General features: G+C 38.7%; 1 protein-coding gene across 1 annotated transcript; it reads left to right on the forward strand.

The window, feature by feature from the left end:
• Positions 1-862: 862 nt before the first annotated feature.
• MMP27 (matrix metallopeptidase 27) lies at positions 863-15,719 on the forward strand (the record flags this gene model as incomplete). The annotated part of the gene is made up of 10 exons (XM_080688870.1): positions 863-964; positions 2,002-2,240; positions 4,001-4,149; positions 5,862-5,993; positions 8,883-9,044; positions 9,223-9,343; positions 11,123-11,253; positions 12,392-12,551; positions 13,531-13,634; positions 15,487-15,719. The coding sequence occupies 10 exons, from the start codon at positions 863-865 to the stop codon at positions 15,717-15,719; spliced, it is 1,533 nt and encodes a 510-aa protein (XP_080544996.1).
• Positions 15,720-20,622: the final 4,903 nt, after the last annotated feature.

The following is a 20,622-nucleotide window of genomic DNA, read 5'->3' on the forward strand; positions in this document are numbered from 1 at the left end:
CTAGATCAGATTTTCTTCAGCTCAGTTCTACTATGATACCTGCTCCCATAGCCTTCCACACTTCTACGCCATATTCCTTCACTGGTGAGATTCACTTTCTACACATCTTCCAAGATCCAGCCCCAGTGCAAGCTGAGTTTGTGCAGGAACTCAGTTCCTGGGCCACACCATCTACAGTGATCTGCTCTGCCGTGATCCGCCTGCCTCTCGGCCCTTCCTAGCTTTCATCCTCTGCACCATGAATTTAGCTTCCTGCCTGCATTTATCCAACATTAGTGTCTAAGTCCAAATTCTCTAACATGGTTGCATTCAGTAACAGGCAAATATAGTAATAGGTGCCTAATGAACTTTTGATGCTACATCAGATGTGTCACTTAATCTCACTATAGTGTATAAATTCCATTGCACCAATAAAAGTATAAACATTTAAAAAAACATGTGATACTTACCTTAGTTAATTAGCACAATCTGATTTTTGATTCGATTGTCTTTCTGTAATATCACACTACTACGATATTTGGGGTTTCCTTCAGAAAAGGATTATTTTGTAAACTCTCAAGAATTTATAAATAGAGAAACCACCAACTCTTCAAGAAGAAAAGTTGGAGGCTCACTGCACACCATATTCGATTCAATCCTGAACAATGTGTTTACTAAACAATCACAGACAATGATTGTGAAATCCAGTCTATCTAAGGAAGAAAAGGAAAAAAAAAGAAAAGCAAGTCATGACATGCTTCGTGGCAAGTGTCCTTTCCTGTTATTTATTAAATGATGATACAAGCCAATCCATGCCACGTCTCACTCCTACTTTCTAAATTCTGTGCAAACAGGAACAGGCTTTAACTCTACAGAGAGAGGAATGAGGACCCTTCCACCTCTACTTTTGCTTTTTATACCACTCTCTTCTGCATTTCCTGCAGACCGAATGGTGGAAAATGAGGAAAACGTGCAACTGGCTCAGGTACTGTCTCAGTAAATGTTATTAACAACTATCAATAAAAAGTTCATTTTATTGCTTCTCTGGGGACCTAAAAAGACAGCAAATGCCCGCAAAAAGAGTCCAGAACTTTCTTGTGTGAAGGAGATGCTTTTCATTTATCTAGCTGTAAAGACACCAAAGTAAGGGGTGCAGGGGTGGGGTAGACAGGGAAGCAGAATTTGCAACAGCTTTGAGCAGTAGTCAGAGTGAAGGGATAGTGAGAAGAAAAAGAGCACTGCCCTACAAGAACAGAGATCTCTGTAAAAGCATTTTAAGATAGCTAGAAGAACCCCAGCTACAATTTGGAAGCCCTTATTTACATATGCATTTTTCATATATGAGATAAATATCATATATTTTTCATATTTGAAATTTTCCCTAAAAGTCTGTCTAGCTAATTTGTTATATTTACTTAAATCATATACATTTGAAAAATCGATAATTACCTATCTCTTCCTTGTTTCAAGGAAATACCCAAGTGAAAGTAATAACAAAAATATATAAGATGAGCAGTGTGGTTGCTGTAATTCTAGCACTTGGGAAGCTGAGATAGAAGGATCACAGGTTCGAAACAAGACTCGGCAATTTACTGAGATGCTCAGCAACCCAGGAAGAATTTGTTTTAAAAATAAAAAAAATGAAAAGGGCTGTGTATGTGGCTTGGAGATAGCATGCCCTGGGTTCAATTCCCAGTATCAACACACACACACACACAAAAAGTACAATGTGTCATCGTCTAACAATTAGTGGAAGATTTATCCTGTGCTACAAACGTTTGGAGTTTTATGGGCTATGTGGCTTGGCTAATTCTAGTCACTTATAAATCAACAGATTCTCAGAACTGAAAGAGCAAAGTGACTCTTTTCTTTCCTCTTTGCCTCCTTCCTTTCTTTTCTCTTCACTATTTACTTGCTTTTATCCCTCCTTGCTACCAAAAAGGATTGCAAGCCATTTTGTTTTGTCTTGAAATAGAAATTTGCTTTCTGGTAGTCTGTACCTCATTTTCTCTTTTTGGCCAGGCATATCTCAACCAGTTCTACTCTCTAGAAATAGAAGGGAGCCATCTTGTTCAAAGCAAGAATAGGAGTCTCCTCGATGGCAAACTTCAGGAAATGCAAGCATTTTTTGGGTTGACCGTGACTGGAAAACTGGACTCGAATACTCTTGAGATCATGAAGACACCCCGGTGTGGGGTGCCTGACGTGGGTCAGTATGGTTACACACTTCCCGGGTGGAGAAAACACAACCTCACGTACAGGTAATGCTTCTGTTCCCTTATGTCCACCAAAGGAGCATGAGTACAAGATCCAAGATTCAATCGTAATAGTGGCACGTCCGTTCCAGGAGCACGTCACTTTGTAGATGTCAGGCGTCCATCCTCCCAACAACCTGTGATAAAGGCACTGCTATCATTGCAACCATAAACACAGAAACTGAAAAGAAAGGCCATTTATTGTGGACGAGGTTGCACAGGAGACTGGCTCCCCAGATGTGCCCTAATCTCTAGGCTCAGCTCCCTCATGAGAGCCCAGGACCATCTAACTGCAGGTGCCTGAAGGCACGGATGAGGTGTATGCAGAGAGAATGGGAAGGTTCTGCTGTGACACAAGCAAGGCAGGTTAAAGAGTGTGGGGTGTGTGTGCGTGTGTGTGTGTGCGTGTGTGTGTGTGTGTGTGTGTTGCACACTAGAGTTGTCAGTTCTCCTATGGGTCTAACCGTGAAGTAAGTGATCTGCCTTCATGAATTTCAAGGAAAAGGGAACTGCATCATTCCTAGAAAGGAGGTGATGTGTGCACCCAAACTGAGAAACAGGTAGTGGACTTGACCACCATGCTGGACCCTTTACCTGGAGTTCTTCTTTCATTTTACTGAGTCTTAGGACTTAAGATTTTAAAAAAAGTTAAATGGGTTTAGCAAGACAGAAAATAGAAACAGGAGAAACATCTTTTTCAGAGTAATTCTTTGTGGCTCTTGTATGAGATTTATGGTATATGGCACATGCAAAAGACTAAATTTCACAATCCATTTAGGAAAATCTCAATTTTTTAAAAACCATATTCCAAATGCATTCTTATACAAGCAAATGCATAGAGGAGATGAATTCCATCTGCATAGGGTGTGATTTTAGGGAAGTCATTTAATCTCTGGGAGCCCCCTTTGTTAAAATGTTATAGTACTACCTGACTCTTAGAAAAGACATTGGAATTGACTGATATATAACATATAGAAGTACTTCATTTAATAAAGAGGCATGAGTCACAGTAGCCAAATCAAAGGACCAATCTAGATGTCCATCAACACATGAATGAATAAAGAAATTATGGTATATATGCACAGTGGAGTTTTATCCAGCCATAAAGAAGAATAAAATTAAGTCATTTGCAGAAAAATAAATGGACCTGGAGAACATCATGTTAAATGAAATAAGCCAGACTCATAAAATCAAGGGCCACATTTTTTCTCTCATATGTAGAAGCCAGAAAAGAAATAGGAAAGAGAAGGGGCCTCATTAAAATTAGGAAAGAGACCAGTAGAGTACTGGAAGGGGGAAGGGGATGGGAGGAGGGGAAAGAAGGAAGAGCTGCAAGGAAGGAGACAGCCAAATAATGTTATGTGCATATATGAAAGTATCGTGATGGCTCTCACTATTGTATATAATACAATGCACCAATAAAAGGAAAGAAGAGCTGGGTGTGGTGGTGCACACCTGTAATCCCTGTGCTTTGGAGGCAGAGACAGGAGGATCGTGCAGGTTCGAAGTCAGCCTTGCTGGCTTAAGAGACCCTGTTTCCAAATAAAAATAATATAAAATATGTCTGGGAGTGTAGCCCGGACGTAGAAGGGTTTCCAGGAACCCCAGTACCACACACAAAAAAAGAAGGAAGAAAATGTAAGATAACAGCACCATACCAAGTTACTACAGCTCATGATTGACAAACATGTGATTTTTATAGGATATGTGTACATACATACATACATGTATAACCAGCAGTTGTTATAGATTTGTTAATTTTTCAGAATAATGAACTACACTCCGGATATGGAACAAGCTGATGTGGATGAGGCCATTCAAAGAGCTCTGGAAGTATGGAGCAAGGTCACTCCATTAATATTCACCAAGATTTCCAAAGGCATTGCAGACATCATGATTGCCTTTAGGACTCGAAGTAAGGTTTTCTCTTTTTTCCCCTCTTAGTTTTATTTTTATATAAAATATGATATATTTTTATATATATTATAGTCTTATAGTCTCACATCATAATGTAGTTCACAGTGATGGTGACATACACACGCACAGCACTTGGTGGGCTTTCCCTCAGCTCCCTCCCCACTCGCCCCTCCCCACGCAGAGCATTGAGACTGGCCTTGATATTCTCACATATGTACATTATGTCGATGAAAGTGACATCTCCATTGATCCTCCCTCTACCCCTTCTCCTTCCCCTGGACCACCCCCCTGACTCCACTTAGGTTTCTCTTCAATTATCTGAAGAATTTCTGGTATCCAGATTACTCTTTATCTTTTACAAATGAGAGAACACATACGACACTTCACTCTCTGTGACTGGCTAATCTCACTTAATATAATGTTCTCTGGGTCCATCCATTTTACTAAAAATGAGATTATTTTGTTCTTCTTTTATTAATTTTTATTGGTGCATTGTAGTCATAATCTTAATGGAGTACAAGATGGTAGAGGCATACATGCACACTATTTTGTTCTTCTTGACTGCTGAGTAGAATTCCATTATGTGTATATTCCACAATTTGTGTAATTCATTCATCTGTTGATAGACACCTAGGTTGGTTCCATAATTAGGCTATTGTGAATTGTGCTGCTATAAACATGGATATGCATACATTGCTATGATTTTCTGACTTCCATCCCTTTGGGTAGATATGCAAGAGTGGTATAGCTGCATCATATAGTGGATCCATTCACAATTTTCTGAGGAATCTTTATAGTGGCTGCACTAATTTGCAATCCCACCAACAGTATAGAAAAGTTCCTATTTCCCCACATCGTCAGCAGCATTTATTGTTGTTTGACTTTTTGATAATTGTCATTCTGATTGGGGTTAAGTGGAATCTCCATGTAGTTTTGATTTGCATCTCCATGACTGCTAATGAAATTGAAATATTCTTTAATATATGTTTTAACCATTTATATCTCTTCTTTTGTGAAGTACCTATTTAGTTCAATTGCCCATTTCTTGATTGGGTTATTTGTTTTAGTAATCCTGAATGTTTTAAGTGTTTGGTATATTCTAGAAATTAGTCCTCTATTGAAGGAATAGCTGGCAAAGATCTTCCATTCTGTAGGATCTCTCTTTAGACTCTTGATGGTTTCCTTTGATGAGAAGCTTTTTAATGCCATCTCACTTATAAATTTTTGTCTTAAATTCCTGAGCATTGGGGAGTCTAATTGAAGCAGTTTCTACCCATGCCTATATGTTAAAGTATTGGACCTATACCCTTCATTAGTAACTTCAAAATTTGTCTAATTTCCAACTCTTTGATCCATCTCAAGTTGACTCTTATGCAGAGTAAGCAGTAAGGATTTAATTTCATTTTTCTTCAAATGAATATTCATTTGTTGAAAAGGCTATCTTTTCTCCAACATTTTATATGTTTGACTCCTTTGTTGAAAATCAGTTGGCTATAAGTATGTAGATTTGTTTCTGTAATACTTTACAAGTTATTGCATGAAATACAAAGAGACAGAATCCTTCCAAACTTCTTCAATGAGGCCAGTATCACCTTAATATCGAAACCAAAAAAGATCCCTCAAGATAAGGTTTTCAAGAAAGAGAAAAGTGGCTATTTTCATCTCGTGAGATTTGAGGAGATTGATTTTCCCCTGTGAATTATATCTTAGTTCATGGTTGGTGTCCGCGGCACTTTGACGGCCCCTTGGGAGTCCTCGGCCATGCCTTTCCTCCAGGTCTGGGTCTGGGTGGCGACACTCACTTTGACGAGGATGAAAACTGGACGACCAAGGATGAATCAGGTGAACCTAATTTTCTTAATGAAAAAAGTGTATTATTCTAAGGAATATCTGAAAGGAATAGCTTTTCAACTAGTTACCTTTTGTCTCTAAATATTTTCACAATTTTTTATGGGTGACATCAATGAAATTGCTCAGCATCTTTTCAGAAAATTGTGCATGTATAATCCAGAGCCTTATTCACATAAAAACCCTTATAAAATTGTTAATCTTGCTATAATCTGAGCATTCTTCACTTATTTCATATACTTATTCGTTTGTCCACAATGCCCAAGGATCCATCATGTGTCCCAAACTATGCAAGATGTCATACAGATCACAAAACTGTACTTGAAAAGTTTCTGCCCTCCAAAGATTCATGATCCTGTAAGACCTAGATAGATAGTCAAATATAAGACTTAAGATTTAATCCCTTCACAGGTGCACAAGAGTTAGAAGGATACGTTCATGCCTTATACAGACTCCTATCTAGATCTTACATGCTCACCATACAGGGCAGCAGAATGTGCTATGTGTTGTATCAATAGCAGAAGTCATCTATTGCTTGAAGACTGAAAGACTCTAGGAAGGTGGTCATTTAGAACTTGCAGTTAAATAGTGTGTGGGCTCATGTCCCATAAGGAGTCTGTATAAGGCATGAATGTACTCTTCTAACTTGTGTGCCCCTGTGAAGGGATTAAATGTTAAGTCTTATATTTGACCTATTTTTTAAACCAAGTATGCTGATTTTATCACTCATAGTGGACCCAACTAGTGCTAGAGTTATTTTATTCCTTTTCAAACAAAACCCCAAACTTTACTACAGTAACGTGGTATGCAACTTTTTCCTGGTACTAGAGATTGAAAATAGGGGAATTCTGGCTCTGAGCTATACCTCCAGACTATTTTATTTTTCATTTTGAAACAAGGTTTCTTCAAGTTGCTGAGGGTGTTGCTAGTTCGTGAGGCTGGCCTCAAACCTGAAATCCTCTTGTCTCAGCCTACCAAGTACTGGGATTAGAGGTGTGCACCATCATGCCTGGCCCAAAGTATGCATCTTAAAAAGATTCTCTGCTTCTCTTCATTCTCTTTTCCTTATTGAACCAATGACCTTGGGTCTGCTGCTGGCTTCCAGGTTTCCAGAAATACTTAAGTTATACCTCTCCTGGTGGGCAGCACACAAGGCCTCAGTTCATCCCTGACCAAGTGACTCTATATAGTCTGTTTGGAGTAGTTCTACAGTTTCTGGGGGGAATAAAAGCCTATGACACAAAATGGCCCAGGGCTTCTTACTGCTTAGTTGGGGCACATGCAAAAACTGTTCTTCCAAGTGCTGGTGAGGTTTAGTTCAGTGCTGACTGCACTTCTGGCAGAAGCAGAGACAACCCAGGCTTGGTTGCCACATTGCCATGTGAGTTAGTATCACAAGAAGAGGGTGAAGGAGGAACACTGGCATCCAAACAATGGATGCTGAGGGGTCAAGTGAACCATGTCTGCTGCATACCTTCTCCCGAGATGTGTCCCAATCTTTCTTTGGTCTTTGTCTAAAGGCAAGATAGATATGCCCAACACACTGTTGTAAGAAATATCCTAACACTTACCAAAGCAGGATCACTCCCCTTGCTTGGCCAGGCTTTGCTTTTATATCTAGAAGCAGAGATCAAGCAAACATTCTACTATCTTTTTATTCTTTTAAATCTAGCACTTAACTAGGCATGGTGGCATCCTCTTGTAATCCCAGAATTTGGGAGGCTGAAACAGGAGGATGGCGGTTCATGGACAGCCTTAGCTACTTAGCGAGGCTCTTTGCAACTCAGTGAGACCCTATTTCAAAATACAGAATAAAAATTAGGGCTGGGGTGTAGCTTGGAGGTAGAATTACCCTGAGTTCCAGCCCCAGTACTGAAAAAAAAAATCTAGCACTTAGCAGTAATTAACAATACCCACATTGCTTCAAGCCTCTGCCAAATGGGATGTGTGGAGTAAATGATCAAAAAGTCCATAGAGTTATTGGCCTCAAGTTGGCAAGCCTCATCTGAGCAATGCAAGGAACAGATAGAGCCCTTGACCAAGGTGAGGCACCAGCCAGCAGTTTCAAAAAGGGTATATTCTGACCACTTTGTTACTTTCCCTCAGGGTGGCAGGGAATGACACAATATTCTGGGGAAAAGGACCAAAGGAATAAAGACATAGAGACCAGAAAGAACATGGTACAGATGAGGAATGCAAATGATTCAATATGGCAAACTCGTGGGATATAAAAAAAAAATGAGGCTGGCCAGGTGCAGCAATATGCACCCATAATCCCAGTTACTCAGGAGCCAAGGCAGAAAGATCACAAGTTCAAGGCCAGCCTGGGAAATTTAGCAAGACCTTGTCTCAGAATAAAAAATTAAAGAAGTAGGAGTGATTCTCAGTGGTAGAATGTCCCTGGGCTCAATCTCCAGTAAATATATATATATATATATATATATATATATATATATATATATATATATATGAAGCTGGAAGAAAGATGGAGACTAGATCACAGGGGGCCATGTGGAGATGTGTCTGGACTATCCTACAGTCAGTGGAAACTCTGAAGAATGTAAGTAGAAATGACAGGATCATATATAGTAAAACAGAGCAGCAACTGAAAATTTGTACCTTCTTTTTATTTTTTTAGTAATACCACCTATTTCTCAGTCACTCATTTCAAGGCATTTGCCTACTCTTGGTTGAATTCCTCTGTGGTGTTGTGATGTGCTGGATACCAATTAATAGTATTGAACTATTTCCTAGATAGGTGGTGCCTATACTATAAAAATCAGCTGTTGTACATTGACATTTCTTCACCCCCTTGGATACTTTCTGGTCTTGGGTGCAGTCTTCCTCCCTCTGGTCAACTCACATTTCCCCTGTTTTTATTAGGGTTCAACTTATTTCTTGTGGCTGCTCATGAATTTGGCCATTCTTTGGGACTCTCTCACTCCAATGATCAGACAGCCTTGATGTTTCCAAATTATGTCTCCCTGGATCCAAGCAAATACCCACTCTCCCAAGATGATATAAATGGCATTCAATCCATCTATGGTGAGCAAAATTATCAATCTGAATGTGTGTGAACTAAATAGGAAGCTTTTCAGAAAGGAAATTGAGAAAGACACTTCTTGAAATATTATGAAGCAAATATTCACTTAGGTAAGATCCCTGGGTAGGCATATTTCCTCATGCCTTCTTAATTCACTGTGGTATTTTTTTCTCATAAAAGGAGGGTTCCCTAAGGCAACGTCCAAACCAAAGGGACCGACTGTGCCCCAGGCCTGTGACCCCGACTTGACCTTTGATGCAATCACCACCTTCCGCAGAGAAGTAATGTTCTTTAAAGGCAGGTAAACTCACTCCCTTAAATATCTCAACTTCCTGTGAAGACTTTTTTTTCAAGGGACTTAGGGTTGAAGAGGAGTTGTGGGGACTGTGTGAATGTGTGCCTTTTACGTTATATTTTATAATTGTGCATACCCTTTAAATGTTTGACCATGTGCATATATGCCTTACACTTTTCTGATGAAATGGTTTTAAATATCTTAAGCAATTTTTGAATTACCATAAGATTAGAGGAAATAAGGAGACCAGGTGTGGTGGTGCACACTGATAATCTCAGCAACTCTGAAAGCTAAGGCAGGAGGTTTGTAAATTCCAGGCCATCTTGGGCAATCTAGGGAGACCCTGTCTCAAAATATAAAATAAAAAGGACTGGGGGTGTAGCTCAGTGGTAGAGCACTGCTGGTTTCAATCCCCACTGCTGAAAATATATATACACATATTAGAGTGATAATATAAAGTATAAATGAGTTATATTAAACATTAGCAATAGATTATATATCATACATCATACGTATCATATATGCATATACATCTCTACCTAATATATATATTTATATAATGGATAACAAATATATATTATGGATATAAAGTAGAATCTACTTTCAGTGACTTCTTGGCCAAAATAAAATAGTTGGTGTACTGGAACCAACCTCTACTTGTTTTCAGGAGTCTGTTGTTAATTTTTTAAGAATTTTGCAAACTAGTTCACATCACATCTGTAGGTTAAATTGCTCATGGTTGGAATATTTTCACTCTGGAAAGCAGAAAAAAGGAGAAAATGCTAAATTTGTTTTTTTTCTACCTGGATCCAGTTGTTAAACAGGTGTCTGCATACAACTAACCATTTCTTAATGTTATGTTGACAGTGTTAGCGATGGTAGAAAATCTCTTCTCTCATTATGTTTAACTTTCTAGACTTAATTGCAACATCATGTGTTAGTTGTGTAGACCATGACCCTATTTTCAGAGCAGAGAATCAGGATTTGACAATGATATAGGGGCAAAAGAAAAGAATCTTTGAAGCCGGGCGTGGTGGCGCACGCTTGTAATCCCCGCGCTTGGGAGGTGGAGACAGGAGGATCCCGGAGGTTTGAAGCCAGCCGCTCTGGCATAAGAGACCCTGTTTCAAAAATATAAAATAGGTCTGGGAGTGTAGCCCAGAGGTAGAAGGGCTTCCAGGAACCCCAGTACCACCAAAAAAAAAAAAAAAAGGAATCTTTGAAAGTAGACTTCTTCCACCCAGGACTATTTAGCACTATGATTACATGCTATCACTACCATGCTCTGACCAGCCCAGGCTGAGAGACTGCCCATTATGAGCATCAGAGAGGAGTGGCTCATAAGAGGAGGGAGATGAGAGACAGGCACTTCTTATGTATCATTCATAGGTTCAAATTTTTACAGCAAAAAAAGGAAATTTTAAGAAATTATTTTCTCATGCTAACAATAATATTTCTTCATTCCAGCAAACATTAGCATGAAAAAAGTTCCTCTCAGGATTGTGGTGTTGGCTTAGAATGCTGGGTGTGGCTGCAAAAATGAGAGCACTCAGAATTATTTATCAGATGGGCATGGATCGTTTGCCTTTCAAAGTACCCAAGAGGCTTGTCCTGCCCTTGGTAGTCCAAAGGATAGAATTAAACAATTGCCTAAATTTGCTGAGCAAAACTGGGATAATTCTCTAAATTATTTGAGGAAGAATAGCAACCAATATTATTTTTAAAAAGCCTAAAATCACAGTGTTTTCTTTAACACATTTGTAAAGTGTTTTTTATTTAATGCAGGCACTTGTGGAGGATCTATTATGATATCGACGATGTTGAATTTGAATTAATTTCTTCATTCTGGCCATCTCTGCCAGCTAATCTTCAAGCTGCCTATGAGAACCCCCAGGATAAGATTCTGGTGTTCAAAGGTAAACTCACCATCATGACTCTTCTCCTCTCCTGGCTGCCTGAACTGGACAGTGGGCATTTTGGTGCAAGAAATATAAGGTCCATGCCTGAGCTAAATGGACAGGGCCTCTGCTCTGATCTTAGCGTCTTGTCCAAAAGAACATCTATTTCAGGACTCTATGTGACTGTGAAGATAAACACCATTCCAACTGCACAGGAACTAAAAGAAATCTGTATGAGAAAAACTTTAAAAGCCCTCTTATTGTCAGGCGAAAGGAATAAATTTCTCTTTTATGCTCCCTTTATGTAGGGTTGTCAAATTTGTCAAGTAAAACTACAGGATGCTCTGAATTTCAAATAACCAAGAAATAAGTTATATATGTATAAATTATACATATACATATACATATACATATACATATATCCCTTACAATATTTTAGATATACTTATAGCAAAAATTGTGTGTTTAAGTTTAAAATTTAGGTTTGGCTGGTATCTTATATTTAATCTAGCAACCTTACTTATTTTTTTTTTTTTGGTGGTGGTACTGGGGTTCCTGAAAACCCTTCTACCTCCAGGCTACACTCCCAGACCTATTTTTTTTTTTTTGAAACAGGGTCTCCTAAGCCACCGAGGCTGGCTTCGAACCTGCACGATCCTCCTGTCTCCACCTCCTAAGCGCGGGGATTACAAGTGTGCGCCACCATGCTCAGCGCAACGTTACTTTTTGCATGGATTTCATCAGATTACTAGTTTTTGAGAATACCTAAGTGCTAAAATTAAGAATATATGCAAACATACTTGATTGTTTTGACAGTTAATCGATGAGAAGCCATCAATATAGTGAAGCCAATTGATAAGGTTATACATATATTCTTATTACATAATGTTACATTATAGGCATTATCCCCTATCCAGTTATATATTATTTGTGTAATGTCAGTGATAGTAACTAAAGAAACAGTAAAAAAAAATAGCTGAAGATATGAAATTACTAAATCTCTAAGCATAGAGTTCAAATATCATTGTCTAACTCAAGCTTCTAAACTTCCTCTGAAGCCGAGAGGAACGAGGCAACTAAATTATTTTCACACTTCACAATACAACTTTTTCTCCCTCTGGGGAGAAGGAAAAATAATCATTTTCTCTCTTTCTAGATGAGAACTTCTGGGTGATCAGAGGGTTTGCAGTCTTACCAGATTATCCCAAATCCATTCACACGCTTGGCTTTCCAAGACATGTGAAGAAAATCGATGCAGCCGTCTGTGACCAAAACAGAAGAAAAACTTACTTCTTTGTTGGCATTTGGTGCTGGAGGTAAGTATGCAGACAATTATATTGTCATTTTATTCTGGAAGAAAATATCCACAGCAGAACCACTTTGGCTCAGACAAAAGTAAAAACGTGATCTCTAGTCTTCTTTAGATGAGTTGTGTTGAAGGCAATCTCTGGCGAAAGCCGTTTACCAAACTAAAGAGGTGCTTCAACAAGTCCAACGATCTTTCTCCAACTTAAAAAATAAAGACAAGCCAGCCATGGTGGTGCATGCCTGTAATCCCAGTATTTGGGAGCCTGAGACAGGAGGATCATAGGTTTGAGGACAGCCTCAGCAAATAGTAAGACTATCATTAACCTAGGAAATTCTGTTTTAAAATAAAAACAAAATAGGGCTGGGGATGTAACTCGGCAGTAGAATGCCCCTGGATTCAATCCCCACTGCCACAAAAATTAATTAATTAATTAGAGATAAAATAATAAAGTTGGCGATGCCAATCAAACTGCCAACAATACAAACACATCTAATCAAAATCTAAAAAGGTTTCAAGCAGAGCTCTGGGTTTAACAGATCCCCAGAATAGCACCCACTCAGGCAAATGATGTGGTCTTTTCCCATGATTATTTTCTGATTACAAGATACTATAAATAGCTGAGTGTGGGTGGCACATGCCTTTAATCCCAGTACTTGAGAGGCTAAAACAGGATGATCACAGGTTCGAGACCAGATTCAGCAACTTAGTGGGACTGTCAGCACCCTAGTGAGATCCTGTTTCAATAGGGTTCAATCCCCAGCACCATAGACACACACACACACACACACACACACACACACACACACACACACTAAATTATTCAGCCTAATTCAGTCTTCATTGTATCTTTATTAGGATCCCATTGGTTTTATTCTAACAGGCCTATTTATCCCCCACATCCCTACTTGTCTCCAAATTAGGCAGTAGAAGAATTAGACTCCCCAAAATAAAAATCCAGTAGAAACCTTTCAAATTCACGTACACAGGTATGACGAGAAGACCCAAACCATGGACAGAGGGTTCCCACAGAGAGTGGTAAAACTCTTCCCAGGAATTGGTCTCCGTGTTGGCGCTGCTTTCCAGTACAAAGGTAAACATCGATGCCTAAACTATTAGGATACTTGCAAGATGGTATTGACTGTAAAAGAAGACAGCACAGAAGCTTAGAAATGTGATTTTAGTGTAAATTCAGCACTCTTAAGTATATACATAAAGCAATGAGCATGCCCTGCAGACACTATCACAGATAGAATCAGTAAGTGAACCATGCTCTAGCTGATACTATTCCCAGTCTACGCTAAACATACCAAAGTTAGTTTTACTCATCACTGATCCAACATGCCCTCTAAAAGACATCCCTAAGAGTGTGAAAAATATACAAGCACAGCCAGATGTGGCGACATATGCCTGTAATCCCAGTGCGTGAGAGGCTGAGACAGGAGGATTGCAAGTTCAAGACCAGCCTCAGCAACCTAGGGAGAGACTCTGTTTCAGAATAAGAAATGAAGTGAGCTGAGGGGGGAAGCTCAGAGGTAGAATGTCTCCTTGATTCAATCTCCAACACCAAGAAAAAAAAACTACAGGTACGTAAGCCGAACAGTTATTCTAGAACTTTAATATATGCAGTTTACTGTGCACAGATAGGTTCAGGTGTGAAAACTACAAATTTCAACTATCTGGGGTAGTAGAATCTGAGGTGAGACCCACCCATAAAAGAACCCCAGGGCCTGGCAATGGTAGCACATGCCTGCATTCCCATTACTTGGGAGGCTAAGACTGGAGGATCACTAGTTCAAACCCGGCTTCGTAACTTAGCAAGATCTTCAGCAATCTGGTGAGACTGTTTCAAAGTTAAAGGCAGAGCTGGGCGTGGTGGTGCACACTTGTAATCCCAGCATTCCGGAGGCTGAGACTGGAGGATCGCGGTTCATGGACAACCTCAGCTACTTAGTGAGGCCCTCTGCAACTCAGTGAGACCCGGTTTCAAAATAAAGAATTAAAAAAAACAAATAGGGAAGGGGCTGTAGCTTGGAGATTGAATGCCCCTGGATTCCATCCCCAGACCCGAAAAAAAAAAAAAATTAAAGGGCAGGGGAATTAAGGGTGTAGCTTGGACATAGAATACCCCTGAGGTCAAGCCTCAGTACAAAGTTTTGTTTTGTTTTTTAACTTTTTTAAACCTTTTTTTTGTGTGTGTGGTACTGGGGATGGAATCCAGGAGCATTCTACCTTTGAGCTACATCTCCAGCCCTATTTTTTATTCTTTATTTTGAAACAGGGTCTCACTGAGTTTCAAAGGACCTCACTAAGTAGCTGTGGCTGTCCACGAACCTTGATCCTCCTGTCTCAGCCTCCCAAATGCTGGTATTACAAGTGCCCACCACCACACCCAGTTACAGAGTATTTTTTTTTTTAATTTTTAAAAAAGAACCTCAGGCAATTGAGTGCACAGGTCCCAGCTGCTTTATATTCAAATAAAGTAACCTGGACCATGGAGTAACTGGGAGTCTCAAAATGTTTTCGAGTGACATTATCTTGTATTACAATGACACCTAGCACAGAACCTCAAACCCTAAAATAGAAGTATTACAGCTCTAACGAGATGAAGATGGAATGCCAGTGCTCAAACCCACAGGAGCCTTCTTCTGACTGTCAGTGAGACATTTTGTTGAGATCTGGTCTGAGAATTTCTGGCCTAAACCACTGTCTAGCTATAAAGGTAACAAATCACTTGAGACTTAGATTTCATACTCTGGCTTCCTCCCCAGGGAAATAAAAGTATAATTTCCCACAAGGCAGTAGAAAAGTGAAATACATCTGTATAATTCCATACGTTTCTTTGTTCTCTGTAGTATTGTTTTATTCTACATTCATAAAATTAAAAACTATGGAACCATTATATAGCTATGTGAGATAACTAATCCTAGTTCTTTGTCTCATAGGGTTCTTCTATTTCTTCCGTGGATCAAAACAATTTGAATATGATATTAAGGCAAAGAACATTACCCGAATTATGAGACCCAATACTTGGTTCAAGTGTAAAGAACCATTAAACTCATCATTTGGTTTTGATATCAAAGAAAGAGCATATTCAGGAGGAGTGGAGATATTACATCATAAAAGTGTAAGCTTGTTTATTTTCAATGTTGTTCATCTGCTGAAAAAAACTGTGTAGCCATCAATAAATTCATATACTTAAACCTCAAAAATCTTTTAACCTGAATTCTGCCACACAGGAGAATAAAACCATTCTTTACCATCAAGTTGCCAATCCTAGTTCCAAATATGTAATAGATTGCCGAGCGTGGTGGTGCACTCTTATAATCCCCACGCTTGGGAGGTTGAGACAAGAGGATCACGCAGGTTCGAAGCCAGCCTCAGCCACTTAGTGAGGCACATCCTCGCCAGCATTTGTTGTTATTTGATTTCTTTATGCTTGCCACTCTGACTGGGGTTAGATGGAATCTCAGTGTAGTTTTGATTTGCATCTCCCTGATGGCCAGTGATGAAGAACATCTTTTCATGTATCTATTAGCCCTTTGTATCTCTTCTTTTGTGAAGTGTCTATTTAGTTCATTTGCCCATTTCTTGATTGGGTTGTTTGTTTTGCTAGTGTAGAGTCTTTTGAGCTCTTTGTATACTCTGGATATTAGCCCCCTATCAGAATGGTGGCTGGTAAAGATCCTTTCCCATTCTGTAGGCTTCCTCTTTAGGTTATTAATAGTTTCCTTTGATGAGAAGAAACTTTTTAGTTTGATGTTATCCCACTTGTTTATTCTTGCTTTAATTTCCTGAGCTTTGGAGGTTTTGTTGAGAAAGTTACTGCCTGTGCCAATATGTTGTAGTGTTGAACCTATGCTTTCCTCTACTAGCTTCACAGTCTCAGGTCTAATTTCTAAGTCTTTGATCCATCTTGAGTTGATTCCTGTGTTTGGTGAGAAATAGGGGTTTAGATTCATCTTTTTACAAATGGTTAGCCAGTTCTCCCAGCACCACTTGTTGAAAAGGCTGTCTTTTCTCCAGCGTATGTGTTTGGCCCCTTTGTCAAAGATTAATTGACTAAAGATGTGTGGGTTTGTTTCTGTATCTTCTATTCTAATCCACTGGTCAGTATATCTGTTTTTGTGCCAGTACCATGCTGTTTTTACTACTATTGCTCTATAGTATAGTTTGAAGTCTGGGATTGTAATGCCTCCTGCGTGTTTCTTGTTATTGAGAATTGCTTTGGCTATTCTAGGTCTTTTCTTTCTCCATATGAAATTCATGATTGATTTTTCTAGGTCTCTGAAGAATGTCACTGGTATTTTAATGGGAATTGCATTGAACCTATAGATCAGTTTTGGCAGAATGGCCATTTTGATGATATTTATTCTGCCTATCCATGAGCACGGGAGATCTTTCCATCTTCCAAGGTCTTCTTCAATTTCTTTCTTTAATGTTTTATAGTTTTTGTTGTAGAGGTCTTTTACATCTTGGGTTAGGTTTATTCCTAGGTATTTTATTGGTTTTGAGGTTATAGTGAATGGAATTGTTGTTTTTATTTCTTTCATTGTGGATTCGTTGTTGGCATAAAGAAAAGCCACTGATTTCTTTAGGTTGATTTTGTAACCTGCGACTTTGCTGAATTTGTCAATCAGGTCCAGAAGTCTTTTGGTTGAGTTCTTTGCGTCTTCCAGATAAAGGATCATGTCATCTGCGAATAAGGATAATTTTAATTCCTCTCTTCCTATGTGAATTCCTTTGATTTCCTTCTCTTGTCTGATTGCTGCAGCAAGAGTCTCAAGGACTATATTGAAAAGGAGTGGTGAAAGTGGGCATCCTTGTCTTGTTCCTGACTGTAGCGGAAATTCTTGCAGTTTTTCCCCATTCAATATAATGTTGGCTTTGGGTTTGCAGTATATTGCCTTAATGATGTTGAAGTACTTTCCTTCTATCCCAATTTTTTGCAGTGTTTTTAACATAAATGGGTGTTGGATTTTGTCGAATGCTTTTTCAGCATCTATTGCTATGATGATGTGGTTTTTGTTCTTGGTTCTATTTATGTGGTGAATAACATGTATTGATTTGCGTATGTTGAACCAGCCTTGTTTTTCTGGGATGAAACCGACTTGGTCATGATGTATTATTTTCTTGATATAGTTTTGAATGCGTATAGCTAGTATTTTGTTTAGAATTTTTGCATCTATGTTCATTAAGGATATTGGTCTGTAGTTTTCCTTTCTTGAGGTATCTTTATTTGGTTTGGGGATTAATGTGATACTGGCCTCATAGAAGGAATTTGGAAGAGTTCCATCTCTTTCAATTTCCCGGAACATGTTATGTAGTATTGGTATTAGTTGTTCACTGAAGGTTTTGTAGAATTCACCTGGGAACCCATCTGGGCCTGGGCTTTTTTTGGTGGAAGAATTTTTATTGCCATTTCTATTTCTTTGGTTGTTATTGGTTGGTTTAGGCTTGCTATGTCCTCCTGGCTAAGTGTAGGAAGGTTAACTGTGCTTAGAAATCTATCAATTTCTTGCAGGTTTTCAAGTCTATTGGAGTATAAATTTTTAAAGTAGTTTCTGATAATATTTTGAATTTCTTCACTATCTGTGGTGATATCTCCTTTTTCATTTCTAATTTTGATAATTTGAGTTGATTCTCTTTTTCTTTTGGTTAGGTTGGCCAGGGGTTTATCAATTCTATTAATCTTTTCAAAGAACCAACTTTTTGTTTTATTGATTCTCTGAATTGTTTTTTTGTTCTCTATTTCATTTATTTCTGCTCTAATTTTGATGATTTCTTGCCTTCTGCTGGCTTTGGGAATAGACTGTTGCAGAATTTCTAGATCCTTGAGCTGTGTCATTAGGTTCTTTACTTGGTGGTTCTCCGTCCTTTTTATGTGGGCACTCAATGCAATAAACTTTCCTCTTAGTACTGCCTTCATGGTGTCCCATAGGTTTTGGTAGGTTGTGTCTCTGTTTTCGTTTGTTTCCATAAATTTCTTTATTTCTTCCCTAATTTCTGCTCTTACCCATTCGTCATTCAATAGTGTATCATTCATTCTCCATGAATTTGAATACTTTCTTTCGAGTTTCCTGTTGTTGATTTCTACTTTTATTCCATTGTGGTCTGAAAAGATGCAAGGAATTATATTACATTTTTTGAATTTGCTGGTATTTTCTTTGTGTCCCAGGATGTGATCAATTTTGGAGAAGGTTCCATGGGCTGCTGAGAAGAAAGTGTATTCTGTAGTTCCTGGTTGAAATACTCTGAAAATGTCTATTAGGTCCATTTGGTTTATGGTTTCCCTTAGTTCTAAAACGTCTTTACTCATCTTTTGCCTTGAAGATCGATCCAGTGGTGTGAGAGGCGTATTAAAGTCTCCCAGAATTATTGTATTTGGGTCTACTTGGGATCTTATGTCCAGAAGGGTTTGTTTTACAAATGTGGTTGCACCCATATTTGGGGCATAAATATTTACTATCATTATATCTTCTTGGTATAGTGTTCCTTTTAGTAAAAGGAGGTGCCCTGATTTGTCTCTTTTGATGTGTTTTAGTTTAAAGTCTGTTTTGTTGGATATTAGGGTTGCTACCCCTGCTCTTTTTTGGTCACTGGTGGCATGGTATATCTTTTTCCATCCTTTCACCTTCAGCCTGTGAATGTCTTTGGCTGTGAGGTGTGTTTCTTTCAGACAGCATATATTTGGATTATGTTTCCTAATCCACATTGCCAATCTATGTCTTTTGATTGGTGAGTTAAGTCCTTTGACATTAAGAGATATTATTGAAATATGATTTTTGTTTTCTGCCATTTTGTGTTCTGTCTACTCTTGGGTGGTGTGATCTTTCTTCTTTACTTAAGTGGCCCACTTATTAGCTTCCTCTCTTCTCTGATTCTGAAGTCTGCTTCTTTTTTCTTCCTTATGGTTTATTTCTTTAAGAATTTTCTCTAGTGTTGGCTTTGAATTCATGAATTTTTTGAGATTCTGTTTATCGTGAAAGATTTTGGATTCACCATTGATCTTGAATAGTAGTTTTGCTGGATAGATTAGTTTGGGCTGGAAGTTATTTTCTTCCAGGGTCTGAATCACGTCGTACCAGTCTCTCCTAGCATTCCTAACCTGGGTTGTATAGTCTGGGGTGATTCTTATTGTTTTGCCTCTATATGTCACCCGTCCTTTTGTTCTCGCTGCTTTTAAGATTCCTTCCTTAGCCTCTATATTGGTCATTTTGGTTATTATGTGGCGTGGAGTGGTTTTTCTTTGGTTTTGTCTCAGTGGAGTTCTGTATGCCTCCTGGACTTGAAGATCGAAGTCTCTTTCCATATTTGGAAAATTCTCTGAGATTATTTTCTTGAAGATATTACAGATGCCCTTGGTCTGTACCTCTATCCCTTCCTCAATGCCTATTATCCGTAGATTAGGGCGCTTCATATTATCCCATAATTGCTGGATGTTTAGGTTTTGTTGCTGTAAAGATTTCTGTATATCGCTGACTGTGTTTTCGGTTTGGGATGTACTGTCTTCTAATATTGATATTCTGTTTTCCATTTCATCTAATCTTCCAGAGTTTCTTTCAATTGCTGTCTTCATTTCACTTATTGCCTCTTTCATTTCATTCCAGACCTCTTTCTGATTCTTTTTTAGTGTTTCTAATTCACCTTTAACCTCCTCTATACTTGTTTTGAATCCTTTCATCATATTGAACAACAAGATTCTGAACTCCCCTTCTTGCATTTCTAGTAGGTCAGTATTCGTGATTTCTGCTGTCTCTTCATAATTCCTGGTTCTCATATTTGTAGCGTTCTCTGTCCTGTTTTTCTGGTTTCTACCCATCGTTTGTGAGTATTATGCTTAGTCAAATCTTGATATTAGGAGTTGGGGTATCGGCTAGTCAGCAGAGCCTTTCCAGTGTTGAGGGTGGGTGATGTGGGAGGAGCTGGGGTGATTAGTAAAGGAGTCGGATTAGGTAGAGGATATGTTTAGGTTGAGAAAGACTTTGAGTATCGTAAGGTGAAATCTTGCTAGGAATGAGAGAGAGTTAACTACTAGGACTCTTGTCGTTCGTGGAGTAATTATGAATGTAAGAAATACT

The sequence above is a fragment of the Muscardinus avellanarius genome (genome assembly GCF_963383645.1).
Source record: "Muscardinus avellanarius genome assembly, chromosome: 1".
Taxonomy (NCBI): Eukaryota; Metazoa; Chordata; class Mammalia; order Rodentia; family Gliridae; genus Muscardinus; species Muscardinus avellanarius.